General features: G+C 34.2%; 2 protein-coding genes across 2 annotated transcripts; one reads left to right on the forward strand and one right to left on the reverse strand.

The window, feature by feature from the left end:
- Positions 1 to 6,239: 6,239 nt before the first annotated feature.
- LOC114732738 (protein FAR1-RELATED SEQUENCE 5-like) lies at positions 6,240 to 6,602 on the forward strand. Its single transcript, XM_028920072.1, has one exon. It carries the CDS (start codon positions 6,240 to 6,242, stop codon positions 6,600 to 6,602), a length of 363 nt encoding a protein of 120 aa, XP_028775905.1.
- Positions 6,603 to 18,011: 11,409 nt separating this feature from the next.
- On the reverse strand, positions 18,012 to 19,070 carry LOC114732739 (uncharacterized). The gene is made up of 2 exons (XM_028920073.1): positions 18,983 to 19,070; positions 18,012 to 18,469 (listed from the first exon to the last, which is right to left on the reverse strand). The coding sequence occupies exons 1-2, from the start codon at positions 19,068 to 19,070 to the stop codon at positions 18,012 to 18,014; spliced, it is 546 nt and encodes a 181-aa protein (XP_028775906.1).
- Between the last annotated feature and the right edge of the window lie 373 nt (positions 19,071 to 19,443).

Consider the following 19,443-nt stretch of genomic DNA (forward strand, 5'->3'; position numbering starts at 1 on the left):
ATTAGTGCGCGTCGCCCTTTGTCCTCAAGCTCTGTCTTCATCGCCACCACGCGCCGGTGGCCGTCCACCTCATACTCTGTCTTCATCGCCACGGCGTGCCAGTGGCTGTTGCCCACATACCATGTCTTCAGTGCCACCACGCGCCGGTGGCTGTCCATCTCATACTCTGTCTTCATCGCCACCGTGTGCCGGTGGCTGTTGCGCACATACGTTGTCTTCATTGCCACCACGCGCCGGTGGCTATCCATTTCATACTCTGTCTTCATCGCCACCACATGGCGGTGGCTGTTGCCCACGTACCCTGTCTTCATTGCCACCACGCGCCGGTGGCTGTCGCCACTTACTTTGTCTTCATCTCCACCGCGTGCTAGGCTTGTTTGAGGATCAAATAATTTATTTCTTCATATGGTCGTGGCCGCGGGGATAGGGTGGGTGGCGACGGTGTTGAAGGTCTGGGTGTGGAGGTGACGGGCGGACCGGCCTGATGATTTGGTGGGGCACATGAAGCTGGAGGACTTCGCTGCTGATGCACCTCGCTTTGGTTAAGATAGGATGAGCCCTATGCTCAACCACGCGCCCCTGTTGGGCAACTTTTAATTGTCATGCTATCCCATTTGATCTTTTGTTTTTTTGTTGACCAGAAAAATTAAAACAAGGAGTAAAATAAAGACAAACTAAAGACTACGTGATGTTCCCTGCAGCTGGAAGATGCTGAGCAGTAGCATCGGAGAGAATTTTTAGTCCAAAAATATTAAGCCATAAGCATGTTAGATCCATTAAAGGCATTATTTTAATTGGTTAGACATAGTGCGTAATATATTTCATCCATAATTTAATTCTCTGTATGAAATGTTTGTTTATGCATTTTTATATTATATCATTTGCAATATATGTTGATTAATATATGTGTACATATTAAAATTGTCCATCAGACATTAAAATTATATTTATCCTCACATAAACAAAACAATACATTAATTCGTCATAGTTAATAAAATCATTATAAAGATTCTGACAAAAAAAAAAGAATTAATGTAAGGATGAATGTGCAAATTTATTCCTATCTTATTTTTTTTAAAATACAGTCACCACAAAAAAAAAATTCATAAGTAAAATTGTACCGCTAAAAAAAAATGGGGGTGTTAGGTGCATCTAAAAAATAATATCAAGAATAAATTGCACTTTTACCTTTAATATAAAGATAAGTATCTCATAAGATGATAAGAATGTTATAGTTTTTAACAGATTTGACACACACCGCGTCAGGGCTTGATTCATAACTGCTGTTGGGTTTCATGTCTTCATTATTGATGTGTTTGACATGTGTATTCAAATAGTTACTGGAATAATTATTTTATTTGATGATGCCATTATGACAGTTCTAATTAGTTCGTTTGATGTTGGTGCAGATCAACCGCTTGGCATTCTATATTCGGGTTTGTAATTTCAGAGACAAGAGAGATTGTTCAAACACACTTTCTCAATTCATCTCCTTTGGACGAGCATGCTGTAAGCATATGGATTTTTATTATTTGCTTACTTCTCTATGGCTTTGCATATGGATATCATATCGGATGTCATATTTGCACCACCCCAGTGCCTGCTTCTTCCTTCGACCGCTCTTTGAAGGTAACTTTTATCTCAGGAAGCTTGGCTTATGCTGCTCTAATATCAATGTTGGTTTCTCGCTCTCTCCAACCACTTGTCTACATCGCCTGGTTAATGGTGCTGTTCATATACTTTAAGTTCGAGAAAATAGCTGAAATAATCAGTGGAAATATAGGTTTATATTTGTATGAACAATGGAGGAGAACCGCAAGAGGCAATGTCCCAGCAATCAGGAGGCCACCAGTTTAGATTCTCAGCAAGTCTTAAAGTTATTATGGTGTGTTATTTATACCGTCAAGTTGCAAGACTCTGAGTTGTGTTTTTGCTGCACATTATTATATCTGTCATACGATGATATTTTGGGATAATTTGATGTTGCTTTATTATAATTGCCTTTTCCTCTTCTTCTGGTTGACATTATATATTATGCGTCTTGCATGAATTGGGAATAGTCAAGAACATCTCCTGTATGACATGCTCTGTTTTTAACTGCCATTATCAGCGCAACTTTTGAATTGTTTAATATTTAGAAGCATCCGGTATGACATGTGAACATTCCCCCCGTTAAGCTATCTCTTGAAAGTTATCTGCCGTAACAAAAAAAAAAAAACGAGGCTACTGTACGTACAGTGTAGATTACAAAAACCAGTAAACAAATAAAAAACAGAGCACACGAAAACCTTCACCGACCATCAGCGTTGAATACCGGTCACGTAAGGTCAGACGGCTCCGGCGAGTAAATCCTTCTTAACCTAACCTAACCCCTTTCTCCCTTTCCTTCAATTGCATTCTCAGTCCCTGCGTGTGTTCATCTTCAACCTGTGCGTGAATTTTTTGAGCTTCCGTTTTTTTTTTTCAAATCACAAGTCCAGGTCTTTCTTGTTAGCTTTCTCAGAAATTTTGCCATGTCACCTCTCAGGTGTTAGTGCTACATAAGTAAACTTAACACCGTTAGCCTCAACCCGAAGTCTTTTAACTACAGGGAGCAATGGTTTTAGACGGATAAAACTTGGGATATAAAAAGTCATAGTAACCCTATTTTTTCATATTAATTATTTTCTACTTTTTAGAGAAAATGTTTCTTTTAATTTCTTTTTGCTTTTCATTGTAAAAAATTTGATTAGAACTGTTGGTACTATTCATTTGAGAATCCACTGGCGGTTAGAAATATTAATGACAATCCTGATAAAAAGAAAGAAATAGTAATAATGGTAATTAACTAATTATATATAGACGATGACCCCTGTAATTGTTACTAAAAAGCATCGTTATCCGTTGTCTTTCGGAGACAATTAGTATCTTCCAAATTCCTTTCGACTCGTTTATATGTATTTATATATATTATTCATTTAATTTCAAAATCAAATTAGTGTGTCTCCAGTTTAATTTATATATCCTGCCATTAATTAGCACCAGCACCAGAAAGTACTCTAACTTCCCGTCAGGACCTTTTTATATCGTATGACGTTCATCTGGGTCTTCAACACAAGCTCTGGGTTTCCTTCTTTGGTCGTCGCCTTCAGTTCAAGAATATCTATATGTATATATTATATACATGTATCATATAAGAGAAAAAGAGAGGAAACTTTTGGCTTTGGGGGTGGAGGTTTAGGTGTGGCGGTGGTGGCGGGCTTGAGGCGGACCGGTGGGGGATTTATGGTGGGGGACCCAGTCAGAGGACTTTTGGTGATCAAGCGCGCGAAAAGCGGAAACCTAATTGCCACGCTCGGGGCGCTTATGACCCCCCCCCCCCCCAAAAAAAAAAAACCCAAATACGAACATGAAGCATCTCCTGTGGAAAATTTTAGCATCCATACCTGCAGGAAACAATTGCTCCCCTCCCTCATCTTGACAAACCTCCAAGCCACTATCCATTGATTAAGTCTTCATCCACCTTCTCCAGCCTTAATGTGCATCTCCTGGCCACAATTTCTTTTTTTTCCTCCACTCCTCAAATTGCTTATAATTACTGCTTCCAGTTCTTAATATAAGAGCTATTTAACTATTTGAGTAGATTAAAAAAATTAGTTAAGTTAGTTATTCGTAATATATAAGTGTTGGCCTTCCTTAAAATATTCTTACTAATCATATTTATTAGCTAGAACCACTATTTGATGAAATCTTTAACATACGCAACTATATAATGACTATTTTGAAAAAAATAAATAAATATGAAAGATAAAGTGAATTGGAGTTTTATATTTAGAAGCAAATAAATATCAAACTAGTTCTTATATTAAGAATAGAAAATAGTATAGTTCTCATTGCACCATAAGACTTTGTTCATTACTGAGAAAGAAGTTCTAATTAAACATGCATGATAATCCTCCAATACATAATGTAAAACCTAATTAATGAATTTGAGTAGATTAAGGATGTTAATTAAATTAGTTAATATGATATACTTTTTCTAAAACACCCTAATCATCTTCCTTAATTTCTTCTCCCTCTCTCCTACTTGATTAATATTTAGGGAATATCAATAAGATTAATTTATGAAAAGATTGATAAACATTTGAAATAAGTTTTATAAATAGAACTAGGATCAATTCTCAAATTAAGTCACATGTTAAAAATCAGAGGAGTAATATGTTCATGAAGCTTAGATTGCTATTGAACGACATTCAGGAAGCACACATTGCTTCGGGTTTACATTTGTCCTTTTCTTTTTTCCTTTTTAGTATTTTGTTTCATTATTTAGGTATGGTCTACATTTGATAGAACGCTCTTGTTTACTTCTGTTATAGACGCTGACGCTGTACTTAGATTTTCTTTTTAATGAATTTTCTTGTTGCCAAAAACAATGATAATGTTCACTTCTATTTAACTTAACGTTGGAATAATTTAATTTATATGGTCCTTTGCCATTCCAACCGAATTTTAAAGAGTTTTGGGACATATTATTTTGCCCAAAAATTTTGGAAAAGAATCAATTACATACCATTTTATTTTTTTCAAATTTACTATAATTAATTTGTGGAGAACTTTAATGGCAACTTTGAGATATATAAATTAAAGGGACCATTTGGGGAAAAAAATATATAGATATAAAATATTCCAGCCGGATCTTTTTAATTACAAGAAACAAATAATTATTTATTATATTTAATTTAAAAGAGACTGTATCTTGATAAAGAGCTCCAGCGGAAAAATATTATATCTGATAACGTCGTAAGAAATATGATATTGATTTATAATAATTATTTTTTCATTAGTTGTTTGTTTAAAAATAAGGTTCTTTAATTAATAATTTCTCGTTTAAACAACAAAATTACACAATTTAAAATATTAGTCAAAGATAATAAATATGTACAAAAGAATACAATTTATTTTTCTAAAACACTATTATTTATGGAGATGGTGGGTGGAAGAGAAAATGAATGAAAAAAAGAAATAAGGGTGAAATATAATTAATTAGAAGTAAAAATAGAAAATTATATTAAATGGTCAAAGTGAAGCTTAAGGAAAAAAAAATCGACCCCCTCAAGTTTTTTTTTTTTTGGCCAAGACCCCCTCAAGTATTGAAGCTTATATTCTGATCCGAAAAAAGTATAAAACAATCTGCGCGCGCTACATATTTCCATTAATTACGAGGAAGAAGAAATAGAAGTGGCCGCGAGATTAAAAGGGTGTTTGGATAGAAACCAAATCATGGTTTCAGAAATACTTTTACGATTTACAAAGTAAATATGTGGAGGAGTTTACCTCGTTTTGCGGAAAAGTGCTTCTGAAGCTATGATTTTTATATTGCCAAACACCCCCTAAGAGGAAGAGCGAGCAGCTTCTCTCCGCTGCTATTTTCATTCGCTGCCCTCCTTTTCTTCCAACGACACCGTTTAATGAAGGAAACGATATCTAGGCCGTTTATTTCTAAGATTTGTATGGACAGTGATGAGAGGCAATTAATTTAAACGACGTTGTATTAATATGTCATCTTATCCGTCGATTTTCTCATTCAATATCAGCTGTCCATATAATTTTATATATTATTTTATCATTTCCCTCCTGCAATTTAGTCGTTCATCTTCTTTCGCGCACTGGTCCATTCTTTCTTCTTCATACAGCAGTGCGGGAAAATTAGTGGAACTGGTGGGGAAAAGTTTCAGAGAAGAGAAACAGCAAGGAAGGGTCTGTGGGCACTGGATATCAAGGATTAGTGAGTAAATTAACAATCTTTTATCAAATACTCACAATTTTTATATGTCATATTTAGTTTATATTTATGCTTTTTCATAATCTAACTTGATAATCTTTAAAGTTGGTGAAAGAAGATATTTTTTCTGCTGTATTTATATTCCTATTGTAGATATAATGTGCTTCTCTATGAGTTTGGTTAATTAATCTGAACTTCCGTTATACATGTGTGCATGCTCCGTTTGTACCGAAAATTGTTTTGGTTTTATATAACTTTTGTTTTATATATAACATATTATATACATATGTTGGTTAATAAATTTCTATTTTTGTGTGTATACATCTATTTCTATTTGTATATATACGTGTTTTAGTTTTGAGATCACAATTTTTCTACTTTCATTATATTGTATATATGAGTTTGTATTTATTTTATTTACTTATAAAAAATTTATATTATGGGTATATACCTTTCAATTTTGCAGGAAGCTTATAGCATGGATATAAATCTGATTCCTAGACTTGATCGTAAATTTGACAATATAGAAGAATCATGGAAATTTTGGAAAGCATATGGTAGGAGGACTGGTTTCAGTATTCGAAAACAAAGTTTTAACAAATGTAAAAAAGACAAGTCATCATATTCTTCTTATCTATATGTTTGTCGCAAAGAAGGGGTAAAAAAGCCAGACAAACGAGATGCTCAAACAAGGAAGCCTAGAGATGAGATAAGAACAGGTTGCAAAGCAAGAATGAAAGTGAAAAATGTAAATGGAAAATTCAAAATAAATGAAGTTTTCCTAGACCATAATCATCCTCTTCAGCCTCCTGAAGCTGTTCACTTGTTTGCATCTTATTGAGGATTAACACCAACTCAACGTTATGAATTAGAAATGCTGAAAAAGTTGGGATTAGTCAAAAATCAGCATTCAATTTGCAAAGTCAATATGCAGGAGGTCGAAATAATTTGGGATTTACAAGAGTTGATGTAAAAAATTATCTTAATTCAAGAAGGCAACGAGCTATGGGATACGTTGAAGTTGGATGTATATTTCGGTATTTTGAGCAACAATTAGCAGAAAATTCGTCTTTTTTTCATGCTCACCAAATGGACTCAAATGAGCAAGTGACAAATGTATTTTGGGCTAATGCACGCATGTTGGTCGATTATACTTGCTTTGGAGAAGTCATTTCACTTGATACAACTTACTGCACAAACTGTGACCATAGACCTCTTGCAATTTTCTCTGGCTTCAACCATTACAGAAAAGGGGTAATATTTGGAGTGGCATTATTATATGATGAGACAGTTGAGAGTTTTAAATGGCTCTTTGACACTTTTCTCTGTGCACACAAAAATGCAAGGCCATTGACTGTTTTCACTGACCAAGATGCTGCTATGTCACGAGCATTACAAGAAGTGATGCCAGATGTAAAGCATGCCTTGTGCACATGGCATATTTCAAATAATGCAATGAAGCACTTTCCAAATTCAATGGTGAGTGATTTTAACTGTTGCATGTATCATTGTTGGGATGAAACTGAGTTTGAAGAAGCTTGGCAAGCATTGTTGTCCAAACAAGATATGGCAGAAAACTCATGGTTGATGTCCATGTATCAGATATAAGAGAAATGGGTAGCATGATATATGAAGAATTCAAGGACACTTGGCATGAGAAGCACACAAATTAGCGAAAGTGTCAATGCATCTGTCAAAAGTTGCACCCATGTGAAATTGGATATCAACGGATTCTTTGACAAAATTTGAACAAGTTTTGGAGGAAAAACGTTATAATGAATTGCGGGCAGATTTTGAGGCACTTGACAGGTTGCCAAGGTTGATATTACAAAGTTCAAGTATGCTTCATCAACTTGCTGAGGTCTATACTCGACCTATTTTTGACTTGTTCCAATACCAATGTGATCTACGTGATGCTACACGTATAAAAGAGAGAAAAGAAAGAAAGATCACCATGAATGATGATAGTGCCACCGTGTTTGATTATGTGATCACCATGGATAATAGTAAATGGGAGCATAGTTTGACATTTGAACCTTCCACAGAGACAATCACCTGCAGTTGCAAAAAGTTTGAACGAGTAGGCATATTATGTTGTCATGCATTAAGAGTATTGAATGAACGTGATGTCAAATTACTTCCTCAGAAATATATAGTAAAGAGGTGGACAAGAGAAGCACGATGTGGTGTTGTGTATGATATTAAAGGGAAAGAGATTGAAGTTGATCCTAAACTACAAAGATCAACTCGATACAGACAATTATGCCCCTTACTTGTTAAATTAGCTAATGATGCATCAGAAAGTCCAGAGGCATTTGTTCTTGTTCATGAAGCTGTGTTGGAACTAAGTAAGCAAGTGACTAAACTTCATATCAAATACTTATCAAATGATAGTAATGGTGATAAGGATGGTCTGGAGAATCATGCCAGTAGTAATGGTGGCAAAGTTATTGGGTTTAAAAAGAGATATGGTAGAAAGATAAGTAGACGGATAAAGAGTGGACTTGAAACCTCCCAAAGAAGGAGGAGAACAAAAACATCTAAAAAGCATCCTCAAGCTTCACAGGTATCCTTTTAACAAGTTTAAGTTTTTTTACAAATGCTTATTAGATATTCATTATTTCTTTTCAAAGCTGTTCCAGGGACAACATAGTCAACTTCAAAAATTTGAGACAGCAAATCAAGCGCATCATGATAATATAATGTTGGATAACTCTCAACCAAGTGAAATGACCTTTACAAATTTGATGTTTCTATTTTTCTATTGCAGGCACCACTTGATTGTGACATCATATCACTTGAAGCACTAGATTTTAGCCAAACACATAACACTGGTAACCATAAAGAATAATAATAATAATGGAAGAAAATAATTTAGTCATTTTATTGAATTTTAAATTTTTTCACATAAATTTGTCTCATCTCAAGACAATTGACAATTACAATACTCTCTCTCATTAACACTACAAAGTTATATTGTGTTTCAAATGCAGGTCCAAGGGTTGACGTAGATCCTCGCATATGAAATCTCCATGTCAATTTATTTTGCCCAGCCCTTTTGTATAGCACATGACTTCTTATGGACTGCTCTCTGTTTTGCTCAAGCAAGCTCATCATTTTGTTCTTTTGTGTTGTTCTCTATTTTTTGGCCAACCATCATGTCCTCTAAAATTGTGTAATCTGAGTTGGCTTTATTTTTTTGGTTAACCTTGCTCATTGTTTATGTAATCTGCTGTCAAACAAAGTCAACAAACAATCACTTGTTTGTACAGAGATAGAAACATGTGCTAATCAAATAGCTATCAATTATGCTATTTACCAATGTAAACAGATGGATCAAAATATTGTACATGGGTACAACTGATGACAATCTATCGCTACTTACAACCCCAGCAATATCACAGCATATAATCAATAACAGCAATTAACAGTACTATGAGCCTCTATGAACAGCAATTAACATGTCTAATTTTTCAAGTTGTATGAGTTCTGAATCAACAGTATTATGAGCCTCTATGAACTGCAATTATAGATTTCAGCTTCCATCTCCCTCTTCCACTAACTATTGTTGATGCTATTGTCATTACAATCAACAATGCTATGAGTCTCTATCAATAAGGTAGTTACAATTGATGAAGGACAATTAAATGGAAAGTTTATAGTTACATATTTATTCAATTTTGTTGAAAAGGAATAACATTACAATCCATCAAACCATTCCAATCGAGGTTCTGAAAAGAAGTTTGCTATGAACATCAATTCCTGCACATAAATGAGAATCAGCTCTAAGTACATGTGACACTTGTTGAAATACTTAAAACAGCTGAACTTTTGGTCATTTTTTGCTAAAGAAAAAAGGCTTTGAAATTTGCTGAACCAGGATCTCTTATAGTTAGCATTTATCAAAGAGCCAAAGCTACATATGAATGAATAAATCAGCATTTGTTGGATGTTCAATATTTTAATCGAACAAGTATATAATAATTGAAGTTCATCACTTGCTTGAGCCCATATAATGTGTTATGTATCAAATATTTTTGTAGATACATCATTATGTATGACCATGAAATGAACATCTCCATAACAATGAACATATTTTTAGCATTCCCACCAAAATGTTGAAGAAAAAACTACACAAATTTTAAAATGAGACGCCACATAATTCTTCTTGTAAGAAAAAATCTAAAATGTTAGCTTACCCACTCAATGATTTCTACATCTCTATCAGCACCACTTTCTAGTAAAATCAAGATGCACGGTGATTAAAATCAACTTTAGAATATTAGCGAGCAGAGGAAATGTACAGGAAACAACACTAAAAATCATTCATAAAAGTAGAAAAGGAGATTCATAACCAATATTATAGCCTATTATCAATAAAAGAACAAGAATTTGACAGTTAAAATAAACTGTAGAGAAGTATTATAGGCATCAGATCATGCATACATTGAATTAACTCTAGTCCAAAAGACAAGCAACTCACGGATCAAATTCCTCTAGGAGATCTCTAGATAAAGCTGCAATTAACTTGCATAAAAAAGACTTTAAAATGCCCACTTGATTAACTCGATAAATCCTTGGAATAGAGTAAGATAATTTAATTTGGGGTTCATGAGGCATGACCGAAGCAATCTCCTTCAAGAAAGAGCCATAGAGAAGAAACTTGAAGAGATGGAATTCATATACCGTATGGCTTGTCACATATACCGTCTCCTTCCTCTTGAATCGGTGAGAGAGGAAGCCGCAAAGATCAAAGCCATTTTGATAGAGCCGCAAATTGGAGTTGGTCGCTGTTTTGATGCCGCCGTTCAATAGTCGATGGGTTGGGTCTGTGAAACACAACCTGCAGCAACTAATGGTTGGGATTAAAATTAATGGAGCGCTGAGATTCTGTTTTATAGGACAGAAACGGTGTCGTTGGAAGAAAAGGAGGGCAGTGAACGAAAACACAGTAGAGAGAACTTGCAGCAACTAAGGGTTTGGATTAAAATTAATGGAGGGCTGAGATTCTGTTTAATAGGACAGAAACGGTGTCGTTGGAAGAAAAAGAAGGCAGCGAACGAAAATAGCAGCGGAGAGAAGCTGGTCGCAGAGGAAGAATATGTTACGAATTGCGACTCACGTCCAATCCCGTATGAGGCGCAAGTGGGACCCGACGTTTTCTACACGACGTGTAAAGTCTGACTTATCTTTTCCATCATCAAAGAATAAATGGTTTCGTGTGTATATGTAGAGAGACCCACTCGCACTGTCGCACGCGTTACGAGCCAAACACCTTACGTTTCCTCCCTAACAAAAAACTAAACAGGCAAATGGATTAATTCAAGAGTGAGTGAGTCAGAACAAAATCAATTCAGAATAGTCTTAATTAAATAATATAATTTAATTAAAAACATGTAAAAATCAATTTTAAAGGGTGCTAAGTATATTTAAGAAATTAAATCAAGGGTAAATTTGCATCTTTATTCTTCAATTTTTTACTTAATTTCAATTTTCAAACTTTTTAAATATTAGATAATATATTTAATATTTTCTCATTTATTTATTTATTATTATATTCCCTTCCTCTCTTCTTATGCGTGTTGCTTGTCACTTGTCAAGCCATCTTTCTTTTTCCTTTCCATTTTCACACGCTTCCTCCTCCTCTCTTTTTCAACTTTCCCCTTTCTCTTCGCTTTTCTCCTTCAAAATCAAAGAAACACTTCTAGCAGAGAGCTTCGCGTTTTCATTTCTACGATTTAAATTGTTGCAAAAGCATCTTCTCCATCCAAGCACCTCATACTCCGTCACTGTATCCGCCTTCGCCTTACTTCTCACCCGCCAAAATCCCAGCGTGGAGTCCAATTCTGCTTCCTTCTTGGTCTCATTTGATCTCTTTATTGTATAATTTGTATTTCCTATTTCCATAACCAATTGTTTGAATATCAACGTGCGATGCAATCAAATACAGAGCTTCCAACTCAGACCCAAAATGTTGTCTATGCCTTTTAAGAGGCACCATCAAAAGATGTTTTCCCATAAACATCAGTTTATAAATTTGCATAAACCTTTCCCTCACTGCCAGAAAGAGAAAATTTAAAGGAGGATAACGCGCCAACGTGTGACAAAAACTTTCACCATTACAATGTCTGAAAAACAGAGGATATTATACTGGAGATCTTTTCCACTAATGGGGACTGTATCTTTACAATCCTCAATTCATGGAAGAAACATATTTGTAATTGATAAAATGTCAAACAAATGAAACTAATACTGGAGATCTATATTTTTTTGGGTAACTGATCAAATGATATTATTATAAAAATTACCTTACAGTTATGTCATTTGAAAAGAACAAATGAAAAACATAAGACGACGAAAAAGAATGGAAACTTACACAAGGGCAAGAAATGGGTCGGAGCAAGGAATAGAGGCAGTTTTTCCATCTGAACCATTGGATGATTTAGATATGATGAGTTTAGAGTGCTTATGACTATAATAAATACTGAAACTCATTCCCGGGGATATTATTTTGGGAAAATTAGAGATAATAAATCTCTTACTAAGAAACTAATTAGCAAATGTTATCTAAAAACTTTGGTCAACTCAACTTTCATTGTGTGCTTTTTTTTTTTTGTGTTTGATCAAAAGATTTTACTTCCCACAGCAAGTTATCTTTGCAAATTAATCCCTTATATCCAAATAATATTTTGTGTAAACATATTTCCTTTATGTAACTTATCTTTTTTTTTTAAAAAAAATAATTTATCTTCTTTTGTGCATTTTATCAATTTAAGAAATATTTGCCAATTAAATTTCTAGCGAGACATTTATTTTAGTTTTTCCCACGACATTTAAACCTCGCTTCCCGACTAATATAATTCAACCCCTTTTTCCTCGAATCTTCACAGAACATAGAATTTGAAATTTCCAATATCTCGTGAGCCCAGACCATGCCGCATCATAAGCATATTTATTTAATGCTTCTTAAAACTTCAGATACTTTATAAAAATTCTGGCAAAAAAAAAAACATTATAAAAAGGATGAAGAACATGGCCTGGAAAGCATTTATAATAAGGATCCAAGTACTCTATGTGGATGGATTTATATTTTTCGCATAAAAAACCTCCGTCAGACCCATATAATTTTAAGTTTTCTATTTCCTAGTTCAAAATCATGAATTAAACTTACATAAACAGAAAACATAAGGCATGAAAAATCATCAATAAACACATATGATATCAAAAATAATATGTTACAATTCACAGAATCACAGTATATAGAGAGATGAGTGTGTCTATATATATCTAGAAGGGGAATTATAGCAATATAAATAAATATATAAATATTACAGCAAAGTAAATATAAATAAATATACATATTTTATAATCAAATATATAGGCAACAATTTAAACCAAGGCAAAATAATTGTAACGAAATAAATTAAATAAATATTAACGAACTCAGTAAAAGAAAAAAAATACAAACAGCATAAATTATATATATGTATAATTTATAAAACAACAAAATAATGAGTTAGTATCGGTAAACCACTAAATGAAGCATGATAAATGTATGAATAAATTAACATAAAACAAAATAATATTTTACAATAAAAAATGGTAAAATGATATAACATAGCAACCTAATAACAATATAATATAAAATGAAGAGACAAAACCAAAACAACATACGAAAATCTGATAATCAAATTATAGGAGGCGAGAACCTATACTACTCCCATTGTAAGTTCCAAATAACTGAATGAGGTTATAATGTGATGCTGATTTATAATGCTTATTTTTTCATTAGATATTTATTTACAATTAAGGTTATTTAATTAACATGAAATGATTAATTATGAGATAAGAAATACTCTTTCGGTCCTTAATATAAAATCTATTTAATTAATTTGATTAGATTAAGGAAGTTAGGTAAATTAGTTAATTATAAGAAATATGACATGTTTTCCTAAAATACCATAATCATCTTTCTTAATATCCTCCCTTCCTCACTTACTTGATTATGGTTGAGGGAGTGTTTATAGAGGTAATTTAGAAAAAAATGATAAATATGAGAAATAGATCTTATATTTATGACCAAAATTAACTTAAAACTTAGATCATATATTAAGAACCAGAGGAGTATTATTTATATAAAATATCCATGTCTTCTTTTATTTTGCAGAAAAAAATAAACCGAAAAAGAAAATAAAAAAGGAAAGAAGAAAAAAGAAATAATATAACAAAGAAAGAATGAGTATAATTTGAAAAAGGCGGGGACTGGGGAATGACTGAGTATCAGGATGGGAAGTGAGATGACAGAAATTAAAATCTTAATTCTCGATTTTAAATATAATATTTTGATAATTACTTTTCAAATTGTAACATCTGAACTATTTTATTTTACTCCCTCGGGAAAATAGTGGAGAGCCTAGACTAGTTAACTCAAGGGGACTGATATCTAATACTACTTTCGGTCCTAATTATAAGACCTTATTTGTAGTTTACAAATAAAGTTTTATAATTAGAATTATAGGTCATATATTAAGGTTTATTTTACATAATTGAAACCGTTCAACAAGTTATAAAATTCCTTGACAAATATAGTTGAAGAAGTTATAAAATTCATAAACAAATATCAATTTTTTCATAATTAACTAATTAACTTAATTTTTTAATCTAATTAAATTAGTTAAATAAGTTTTATATTAAGAATCAAATCTTCAGTATATTACAATAGTGATTGTGGTTATGTATGGATGACCTGTATAAATGTTACCTGGAAGTAATTCTCATTCATATGGGTTAATGTGCATTTCCTACCGAGAAATAACGCTTTGTTAGTTTTGCCATATTAAAACGCGGATGACATTAATTATTAAACAACCTTAAATGTGAAGATTCTGCGGCTTACACGAGTCAAGCACTGGGGAAAAAGTAGGCATTTCGTCAGTACTATGGAATTGTCGGCCAACGTTTTGCCCAACGGGGACTCTGGGCCTACCTCCTTTATATTTTTCCCTGTTGGTTGAGGCCAATAGAAGATAGTGTTGTCCCAACTAATTTGTCTCTACGTATTTTTTAAAAAATTTAATTACAATTAGATTCTGACAAAAAATTTTAAAAAAGAGCTGCAAATATCAATTTAAAGAATTATAAAAATAAATATCATTTATAAAATAAGATTTTCATTTTAGACCTGAACATTTATTTATAATTAAAATTCCTAAATTAGCAAATATTTAAAGTGGTTTTTTTTTTGTTATCAAAAGGTTGTTTTTTGTCAAAAATATAATTCATTTTTTAAATTTTGTAAATCATTAAATTTAAATTGTCCAAGTGGTAGAATACAAGAAGCTGATTGGTGGAGAGATGGGAAGTGATGTACTTCTGATTTTAGCAAAGGAAAATGGAGAGGATGCTTTGCCTAAAATACACAAAAAGGTTTTGACTTAAACGTGGCAAGCGGGTCCCACCCGGCCAATAAAATCCACCTCCACTCCGGCAGCACATTTCGCTGGACTTCTCTTGCAAAAGTTGGTTCTCTTCAATGGCGGAAAGGGGGTCTTGCGGCGAACAACGAGTAGGTGAAACAGGTAGAAAGGGGTCGATGAGCTAACTGGGGTCTCACCTTCCCATAATATGTCCTGTGAAACCGCGCAAGTTTTCGTGTCATTTTCGGAGTTGTACGTGAAATGCATGAAAAAGGCAATTCTGGATATTCTGTGTGCGTCTCACTTATTAGAATAGGTCGTTAAATAATGATTGAGTATCTAGTCCATAGATATCCTGCGATTAGCCCCACCTCCCAGTGTAAGGTGGTTTGCGCTTTGTTTCTTCTCTGCTTTCCTCCATTAATGGTGCCTAAGGTCATCGAAAAATGACGATCGACGTCTTTGTTTGACGATCAAATAATTTGTTTCCTCATATGTTCGTGGCCGTGGGGTTTCACCGACCGGCCGATGATTCGTGGGGGTTGGAGAATGTCGAAAATCTATTTTTGCTAATGTCAAAAGCTTAGAATAACAAATGTTTAAGGTGAACGGACGGGCCGGATGATTTGGCGGTGGGCCCAAAGCTGGAGGATGTAACAAATGGGCCTCGCATTAATGAGAGTGGGAAGAAACAATTATTGGGCCGAAAGGTGTTAGTGTTGGGCTTAGGGACCATGGGCTACGTTGGATGGATCTAGAGCATATAGTGGACCAAGATGGGACTCTTGATGACCATTCAACCCCCCCCCCAAAAACAAAAGGCAATAAATTATGTTGGGCAGCTTTTAACTTTCTGCAATCACAGTTGGTCTTTTGTCAAATACTAAAGTTAAAAAATTTATTAATTTAGGCCATAGGCATATTCTGAGATACATTAAAGGCATATTAGATCATATTGCTTAGTATATATCATTCATAATTTGATCACATCTCTTAATACCGATCCTAATTACAAGACCCTATTTGTAAACTACAAATGAGGTCTTATAAGTAGAACCGGAGATAGTATAAGAGTTTGTTTAACTTTTATTTTGATTCTAAATGTAAAACTCTAATTCAATTTGTATCTCATATTTATTCATTTTTTCAATGCAATCCTTGTAATGATAGTAGTTTTAGCTAGTATACTTGATTAGCAAGGATATTTTAGAAAAGATAATACTTGTTTATTATAAACAACTGACTTAACTAATTTTTTTAACACACTACCTCCAGCCTTATTTATAAGATCTCATTTGTAGACTACAAATTAGATCTTATAATTAGATTAGAGATAATACTCAAATTAGTCAACTAATTTTTATATTAAAGACCAAAAGTAATAAATTTCATTCATTTTCATTTCGTCAAAGGGTTTATGAAATGTCTTTGTTTACTTGGGAATGCTTAAAAAAAGACTATCTTGGCCTCACTTTTTCATCTCAAGCCATATTCCACTGATCCGTTCCTCTCCTTTTTCACTCTAGTGTTTCATGACAAGTCTTTGTGACTAACGATATTTAGGACTTTTTACATTTCTCTATTTTCATTACTTTCTTGACTCCGTTTTTATCTATATATATAACTAGCTAGAATGAGAAGGAAAAAAAAAGAAACTTTAGAAAAAGGTGAAATTGCTATGATTTTAAACTTTTATGATAATATTGACGTAAAAATATTTCCAAATGCCTAGCATTCAGTGAAAATTTTTTAAGTGAATTTGTACTTTAACCTTAACTAGATAGATAGATAATCTAACCTTACTTTTGATGAACTTGTAGTTTCATTTGAGACTTCTATAATCTTCATTCTTTTTGCTTAACAGTCAGATGATGATATTGTGGGAATATTTTATGCAAATTTATGCGAAAGTTGTGCATCGTGCTGATCCTTGTCGTGTTTTTGTCTCCATCGATGTATTTTTTTTAAAAAAAAAGTTTGGACCCATAAATGAATGAATGAAACATAAATGAGCAATGACCCATTGTTATAGTTTATGGGCAACAGATCCTAATATATCATTTTAATCCCTGGAAAAATCATTCAAAGGCGTATAATCACGGGTTTATATAACCAAGATGTGGAAGCAACAGTTGTGATCTGTGAAAGCATCTATCTCCCAGTCGAAGAGAACTATAAGATCAACTGTGCGGAGAGTGAACGGCTGAGATTGTTCGGAGGAGACTTGGAAAGCAGAAAAAGGAAGCTTTGATGAGGCTGTCCAAGGCTGTGACCTATGATGGTATCCGGCTTCCATCAAATGGTGTAGAGCTGCTAACGTTGCAGACATTAAGGTGCCGTTTGGTACGAAATATTAAAAATGAGGAATAGGGATTGAGATTGAAAGTACAAATTATATTAAAAAAATATTTAGCATGACTAATTGTATGATACTTGGGATTAGACAAACCCATATATGTGGAATTAGGAAATATCATAAGAGGAGGTGATATTCTCCAATCCTATCTATATGGGATTGCCTAATCCCATGTGATAAGAAATCATTCATCTTAAGCATCCTTTAACATGTGGTTTCAACTCCAATCCCAATTCTTATCTCTCATTTTTAATGCTTGCTTTATACCAAACGTAACCTAAGAGCCTAGACGGATTCTTAGACCTAACGAGAAATTGGACTTTGTCCTAGCCTAGATGCATTCTAAGGCTTACTAGAGCAGATTTACAATTTTACCCTCATGTCATTGGAATTTAACTGCTCAATCAATTTCAAAACTAATTCCCCATTTACAGGAATTTTCCTTTTCTTTTTTTTCGATGAGGAATAAAAACTAAAACTACACAATGGCATCAGTGCCGACCAAGCTCTGAATACATCTTGGAGGAGTGCAGAAAAAATTTATCCCTTTAGCTGATAACAATGGCTTCTTTGCCAACGTGTCTGCAGCTAAGTTGACATCTCTGGAGCACCAATCCAACCTTACATCCCATTCACGATCCATCCACCATTTGATCTCTTCTAGCAAGTGCCAATCCGGATGATAATCAGGCCAGCCAGATACAACTAAATCAATCACTTCCATACAATCAGTCTCAATAATAAGCCTCTTCCATATCAACTCCCAAGATCTTTTTAATCCCCACAGCACCGCCCACAACTCTGCATGAAGACTATTTCCCCTCCCAATTTTAAACATAAAACCATCTACAAATGCACCATCGTGATCCCTTGCTACCCCAGCACATGCAACGTCATTGGTTGCACCCACACACTCACGTAAAGCATTCAAAGTTTCTTTTCCATTTCATTACGATTCTTTATATTACTCATTTCATTGTGCATCTCATCACTAGTCATGGTATAGTCAAATAATGAGTGAGTACTCAGTTCATATATATGTGTGTGTGTATCTTATGTGATTAGCACCACCGTAATGCAAAGTAGATGAGACGGAGTCCACCATGGTACATGATAAGTTTCATTTTCATGGCCACGTGGCCTTCATCGATAATATGAGGAGGGTTATTCCGTTAGTTTGAAAACTTGTTTTTGAAAGATGCTACCCAAATTCGATACAGCCCATTGCTCGTCTCCCGCTCGTCCAATCACAAGCACTCCTGTCTTTTTCAAAACTTTGGGGAGACGTTTGGGTTGGAAAACTGCTTTCCTTTTAAAAGATCTTTGTTACATTTGCATTGCCAAATGCTCTTTCCGCAAAACAATTCACACCTTAACCCTTGATGATATAAAATTTCCGCAAAACGTTTCCTAAACTCATTCTCATCTCTTTCTGCTTGAAGGAACAACCAGTGCGGCCACCAACATCGAATTCCGGCAAGCTCGTAGTCATGGCTACTACTTCACTCGCGTAAGCATTCAAAGTTTCTTTTCCCATTTCATTACGATTCTTTATATATATTACTCATTTCATTGTGTGTCTCATCACTAGTCATGGTATAGTCAAATAATGAGCGAGTGTTCAGTTCATATGTGTGTGTGTGTGTATATCTCCTGTGATTAGCACCACCGCCCCGCCAGGCCGCAAGGTGGTTTAAGCTCTATTTCTTCTCCTCTGGTTTCCTCCAATGGTTCCTCATAAGAAAAGACGGTGGAGGTGAAGGTTTGGGTGTGGCGGTGATGGGAGGACCGGCGGGATGATTTGGTGGTAATGGGCACGAAGCTCTAGAGGACTTTGGGGATGAGGGATGCCATCCCATCAGTTGGACTTTTTGTGATGATCAGGGAAATTAAAGCAAGAATTTTAGTCA

The sequence above is a fragment of the Neltuma alba genome, unplaced genomic scaffold (assembly GCF_004799145.2).
Source record: "Neltuma alba isolate B1F8T4 unplaced genomic scaffold, ASM479914v2 tig00012932_pilon, whole genome shotgun sequence".
Lineage (NCBI taxonomy): Eukaryota > Viridiplantae > Streptophyta > Magnoliopsida > Fabales > Fabaceae > Neltuma > Neltuma alba.